This window comes from Cherax quadricarinatus, chromosome 9, assembly GCF_038502225.1.
Source record: "Cherax quadricarinatus isolate ZL_2023a chromosome 9, ASM3850222v1, whole genome shotgun sequence".
In the NCBI taxonomy this organism is placed as follows: domain Eukaryota; kingdom Metazoa; phylum Arthropoda; class Malacostraca; order Decapoda; family Parastacidae; genus Cherax; species Cherax quadricarinatus.
The window spans coordinates 28,518,093-28,524,767 of record NC_091300.1 but is presented as its reverse complement, the minus strand read 5'-3'; the positions used below and the strand labels follow the sequence as shown (position 1 = coordinate 28,524,767).

Sequence of the window (6,675 nt, the reverse complement as noted above, 5' to 3'; positions counted from 1 at the left end):
CGTCAGGCCGATTTCCCTTAATCTTTCTTCATAGGACATTCCCCTTAGCTCTGGAACTAACCTTGTTGCAAACCTTTGTACTTTCTCTAGTTTCTTGATGTGCTTTATCAAGTGCGGGTTCCAAACAGGTGCTGCATACTCCAGTATGGGCCTGACATACACGGTGTACAGTGTCTTGAATGATTCCTTACTAAGGTATCGGAATGCTGTTCTCAGGTTTGCCAGGCGCCCATATGCTGCAGCAGTTATCTGATTGATGTGTGCTTCCGGAGACATGCTCGGTGTTATACTCACCCCAAGATCTTTCTCCTTGAGTGAGGTTTGCAGTCTTTGGCCACCTAGCCTATACTCTGTCTGTGGTCTTCTGTGCCCTTCCCCTATCTTCATGACTTTGCATTTGGCAGGATTAAATTCGAGAAGCCATTTGCTGGACCAGGTGTCCAGTCTGTCCAGGTCTCTTTGAAGTCCTGCCTGGTCCTCATCAGATTTAATTCTCCTCATTAACTTCACATCATCTGCAAACAGGGACACTTCTGAGTCTAACCCTTCCGTGTGTGTGTGTGTGTGTGTGTGTGTGTGTGTGTGTGTGTGTGTGTGTGTGTGTGTGTGTGTGTGTGTGTGCGTACGTGCGTGTGTGTGTTTGTGTGTTTGTGAGCGTGTATTTTTTTTTTTTGGCAAATCCAATGCCTGTTTCTCACATCAACGTTGAATTTCATAATAACTCGCAAGGTTCGTCTAACACATCAGCTTGTCATATCCGGGACACTGAGAATAATCGAAGGGGATACAATCATTAGGTAAGGGTCCTGTTACACAGATCTTTTCACTAGGGTCAAAATATCCAAGTGGGCATGTTTCGTGTTTATAAGGCTCCGCATATTGGGTTAAACACACATAATATTTGGTGCAGTCAGTAGGGTCTGGGTTATATCCTACTTGTGAACATTTTTCAGCTCTAGAAAGTGTTGTGGTGACAAAAGAACATGCACTTTCGCAAGAGTCTAAATCTTGGTCAAAGTATTCATTGGACCCGCATTGTGAAACTCTAGTGGAGTTGTCAGGGAGACAGGTGTAGGAGTAACTGCAGTCGTTGGGGTTGACTCTGGTGTCAGTAGATCCGTCGCAAGGAGGAATGTCCGGGACTACAGGGGGTTGAGGCTCCTCGCAAGTAAGACTAGTAGATGAGAACAACTTCCCGTTATCGCACTGATACAGATCCATAGTTGTATGATCGGTAGTTACATCACAATAAATGTAAAACGTTTCGTTGTAACTATCGGCCATTAATCCTGTATTCTCACACTCGCATGATCCATAAACTTCTACAAGGAGATACGGCAGACACGCCCCTCCACCAAAATTAATATTATCGGTACACGCTTCAGTATCTGCACAGATGTCGACATAGGGGATGCCATTAATGCATTCGTAAGCTGTCTTACAGTTGTAGCAGCCAGCGTTGGGTTTGCCTTCTTCACATAGGAACTGAAGAACTGGAACTGGAACTTTGTCCTTTAATCCAATGGTGGTGCAACCTGGCTGCTGATCATGGGAAACACAGCGACGCTCGTTCGGGGAATAGGGAAAACCGAAACAATGTTTTACCCTCGCAGTGAGCTGACCATCGACACCTGGTATACAGTGCACATAGCTGCCGCAGTCCTCTGGATGTGGGAACCTTCCCGGTGTCTCACACTTCAATATACTGTCCAAAAGTAAAGAAAACTTCCGTATAAGGTTTACAGATTAAATAAATTAAATAACTTTTAGTATAAATTTCACAAAAAAATAGATAAAAATATCTCAGTGAATCACTAACCAAAAAAAGAATCTATATTTTTTGAGGTAGTGATAAGTAAAGGTTTGATACTGAAGTTATAGACATCACTGCTTTGTGATTTTCAATAACATGTTTAAATCAGCATTGTCTGTAATGCTGGATGATGATGTTTGATGCAGCTTTTAGCTTACGACGAAGAGGTTAATATTGGAGGCAGTGTTTGTGTTGTTAAATGCAATTATTTGAGCTTGCTTTGAATTGTGATGTTTCATTCTGTTTTTTTTATTATTATTAACACATCGGCCGTCTCCCACAATGGCAGGGTGGACCGAAAAAGAAAAACTTTCATTATCATTCACTCCATCACTTTCTTGCCAGAGGCGCGCTTACACTACAGTTATAAAACTACAACATTAACACCCCTCCTTCAGAGTGCAGTCACTGTACTTCCCATCTCCAGGACTCAAGTCCGGCCTGCAGGTTTCCCTGAATCCCTTCATAAATGTTACTTTGCTCACACTCCAACAGCACGTCAAGTCCTAAAAACCATTTGTCTCCATTCGCTCCTATCTAACACTCTCACGTATGCTTGCTGGAAGTCCAAGCCCCTCGCATGCAAAACTTCCTTTATCCCTCTCTCCAACCTTTCACAGGCCGACCCCTACCCCACCTTCCCTCCACTACAGATTTATACACTCTCGAAGTCATTCTGTTTCGTTCCATTCTCTCTACATGTCCGAACCACCTCAACAACCCCTCCTCAATCCTCTGGATAATAGTTTTGGTAATCCCGCACCTCCTCCTAATTTACAAATTACGAAGTGTTTTAAATTAAAAAATGGCATCCCATGCAATAAGTGTCATGTACCCTGGGGTGATGTGTTACAGCCATACGTCTGGCAGTGCTACCAGGACTACCATATGCAACCATATACCCATAGCAAATAACCCAATCTAGATCAGTGTGATGAACTCAGAAAGATCAGTAAATTAAAATATATATGAGTGATCAGTGATGAATGAGTCTGGAAGGAGCTTACAGTAAACAAAAAATTAAATACCATAATATAGCCATAATATACTCACCTCCTCCCCCCCCCAAAAAAAAATCACCCACTACTCACATGCGGCAAACCTGGGTTTCTATAAATACATCTCGCATATTACTGTCACTAATGCAGAGAAAGGTAAAGTGGAAATCAATTTTTTTTTGGCATACAGAGTGAAGTAGGATGCTGGCAGGATGTCAGTACAGTATACCTGTGAGACAAGTAAAAAAGTCCTTGGAAGAAAATCCAGGATCATATGCAACCGGTGCTTTTCCAAACATCATATCTCTTGTGCAAAAATAAACACTGCCTCAAAAAATGAGGTGCTTCTGGTTGTGCAATAGAGATATAGAACTTTGGACAGGTATTAGAAAGGTACTAAGGAGGGTAATAAGTAATAAAAATAAGTGAGAAAATAAATATGACCTCTTGTACAGTTGACAAAAGATATATAAAACATGGTAGGATGAGATAGGAGGAGTGAACCAAAAAATGCAGAATGCCCATACCACAGCCCATACCACAACAGATAACTCGAAACAATATACTCACCTACTGAAAAAAATGCAGGAAACAAATACGTCAGTTAACACCCCCCTTTGATCCTAGCACTACTGTCTACAGCAATTGTGCTGGCCCAGGCTCAGCCCCCAGCCCCAGTGCTGACTCAGGCTCAGCCCCCAGCCTTAGTGACAGTCCAGACTCTGCTAGCAACTCTACCACAGTCACCACTAAAACTTTAAATATACAGCCATTACTGCACAAGACCATATCCCACATTATAGATGTATTGGAAAAAGTCTTCTTCTTCTACTGGGGAAAGTAGTTCCCTGGAAGCAGGACGGGGTGGCCCTGGCTTGGATACTGAGGATTATAGTGTAGTCTAGAAACTGCACGAATTGAGAACACACCTACCAAAAATTCTACCCAACCAAAAAAGCAAAATTGTGCAAATTCTATGTTTCGGGCATCTGTAAGCATGGAATATCAGGAAAAACAATTGGGACATTCAACTTTGAGCATCCCAAAAAATGTCGTGACCTTCTGTCTAAAGGAGTGTGTCATTCTCCCTCCTGTAAATTCTTTCACCCAGAAATGTGCCACTCTTCGGTGCTCCAAAAACAATGCTACAACACCAGTTGCCCTGAATACCATCTAAAAGGGACCAGAAGGTACAAACCTCACAAGACATATATATATATAATATATATATATATATATATATATATATATATATATATATATATATATATATATATATATATATATATATATATATATATATATATTATAATATAATATAATGAGGTACCACCTCTAGAACTGTCCTAAGGACCCTCATCCTCAGAGGAAAGAATAATATATATATATATATATATATATATATATATATATATATATATATATATATATATATATATATATATATATATATATATATATATATATATATATATATATATATATATATATATATATATATATATATATATATATATATATATATGGAGTGCCGGATAGGTAAAACTGGTCAATTAGCAAGAACTCATTTAAAAATAAGTCCTATCTAAATTTTTTTTCTATATATGTTAATGTTAGAATTAATAATTTTGTAACAAGATAACCTTAGAAAACTTACCTAACCTTATTATAACAAGCGCAATTTAATTTAGACTAATCCAGGTAAATATATTTTAGATAAGTTTACAATAATTTAATAATAAATAGACACAATGAAATATATCTTTATCGTTAGGTTCAGAATGATTTTTATGAAATTATTGGATGCACAAATTTCCGTTTGCTTTATTCGGCAAGGTCATTTCTAGTTAAGCCAAAATCGCAAGTTTTACCTATTCGGCATGATATATATATATATATATATATATATATATATATATATATATATATATATATATATATATATATATATATATATATATATATATATATATATATATATACATATATATGCCGTGCCGAATAGGCATTAAATAGCAACGCTCATCCTGCCATATAGGACAAGTGAAAATTTGTGTATGCAATAATTTCGCCAAAATCATTCTGAACCTAACGAAAAAAAATATATTTCACTGTGATTGTTTAGTATTAAATTATTGTAAATGTATCTAAATTATATTTAGTTGGATTAGGCTAAAATAAATTGCGCTTGTTATAATAAGATCAGGTAAGTTTTTTAAGGTTCTTTTGGTACAATTTTATAATCAAAAGTGTTAAGTGTGAGAGAAAACGACTGAACAAGTAGATGTCAATGCGGATGTCAAATGAGTGGTGGCTAATAATGATTCAGGAGTATTATGTGTAGAGACAACTCTCATATGAAGAGTTCAATAAATTGAGTACTTAAAAATAAGACAGAACTGAGAAAAGGGTTTGTGATTAGTTTATCTGCGTACAGGGAAAACATCCGAGTACAACAATTTCAGAAAGGCCCTTGTATCAACATTTCCGCAAGTGAAAAATGTCTTTAAAATGGTACATCGTTTTAAGGTCAATGAAACCAAGAGTACGTGTTCACATTTGTTTGTAAACTACACAACACTTGGTCAGGTTGCATGATGTACAAAAGAAATATTTATTGAAAGTGTTCGAGATAAATAAGTGAGACAGTTTCATAAAGTAATTGGAAAAAGAAGACATGGGGGGGGGACATTAATTCAAAGTTATGTCATGAACGGAAATGATCACACAGAAATAAATTTTCTTAAAAAGCAAATATCCACATATTAAGAATTATGAATATGTTAAGGAGCAGTAAAAAGTCACGTGAATGAAGGAAAATAAATTACAGGAATGAGTCAGGAAGAAGAAGAAGAAGATGAAGAAGAAGAAGAAGAAGAAGAAGAAGAAGAAGAAGAAGAAGAAGAAGAAGAAGAAGAAGAAGAAGAAGAAGAAGAAGAAGCACCTTAAAAAATAACAGGGATGAAAAACACATTATTAAAGAACATTGCAAGTGAGCATGATACAGCGACAATAAAACGGGAACATGAGGACCAGGAAAAATATTGCATGAGGATACAACGCACTTGAATCCCACATCAATAATGAACAAACTGGTAAGAAAACAAATATTATCATAATTCAAAATGAACTAGATAACAAATTGAGATGACATATGGTACAACAACAAGGGTTAAGTCTCATATATATTACATGTTACACGGGAACGCGGGAGACTGCACAAAAACATTACATAGAACACACTGGAATGACACAGCATTTACCACATGATTCAGACTCACCTTCCCCTCACGATCATCACCTATGGGAAGAAATTGATACACTGATTAATGAATTTCCGTCAGTTAAGAAGGTTCACAAAGATAACTGGTTTTATCCCACTTTTGGTTTTATTACAAATACAAGTTCAGAAAGATGCATTTCTGGCCTAACTCACCATCAGGAGGCCTAAGATGATTAAGACTTTTACAGCCATTGTGCTGGAGTAGTTATGCGTTCAGAGAAAATCCGCCAGTGCTATATATACACGATATCTTCTCCCCACTCTCCTCTCTTATCCCCCTCCTCTCCATCCCCTCCTCCACTCCTTTCCTCTTTCCAACTTTATTCTCTTCCCTCTCTTTATTCTCGCTCTTATCTCTAACTCCAGCCAGCATATTAAATAACCGTCACACCTATTATGCATAATCAAACCACAATAAACATAATTATGGGTTAACTCTTGGACTTCAGATCACACCAAAGTTGTAAATGCAGTTGAGATGCCTCACCGAGAAGTCTCATAGTCTGAAGTATCAGTGTGGTGATAACAGACCAGCATATGTCCTGGTGGGAATCTAATGGTTAATGGGAAATACTGCAATA

The 6,675-nt window shown here is 37.4% G+C and overlaps 1 protein-coding gene across 1 annotated transcript; it reads right to left on the bottom strand.

The window, feature by feature from the left end:
- Positions 1–597: 597 nt before the first annotated feature.
- LOC128686079 (uncharacterized) lies at positions 598–6,324 on the bottom strand. The gene is made up of 3 exons (XM_053772727.2): positions 6,248–6,324; positions 6,093–6,112; positions 598–1,705 (listed from the first exon to the last, which is right to left on the bottom strand). The coding sequence occupies exons 1-3, from the start codon at positions 6,284–6,286 to the stop codon at positions 736–738; spliced, it is 1,029 nt and encodes a 342-aa protein (XP_053628702.2). The 5' UTR covers positions 6,287–6,324; the 3' UTR covers positions 598–735.
- Positions 6,325–6,675: the final 351 nt, after the last annotated feature.

What these genes read in the sequence shown, in the direction of transcription:
- LOC128686079 (XM_053772727.2), bottom strand. Translation starts at nt 6,286, where the DNA reads ATGGCTGTAAAAGTCTTAATCATCTTAGGCCTCCTGATG. An exon ending in TCATCTTAGGCCTCCTGATG is followed by an intron (nt 6,113 to 6,247) that starts GTGAGTTAGGCC and finishes TTCTTCCCATAG; the next exon opens with GTGATGATCGTGAGGGGAAG. An exon ending in GTGATGATCGTGAGGGGAAG is followed by an intron (nt 1,706 to 6,092) that starts GTGAGTCTGAAT and finishes ACTTTTGGACAG; the next exon opens with TATATTGAAGTGTGAGACAC.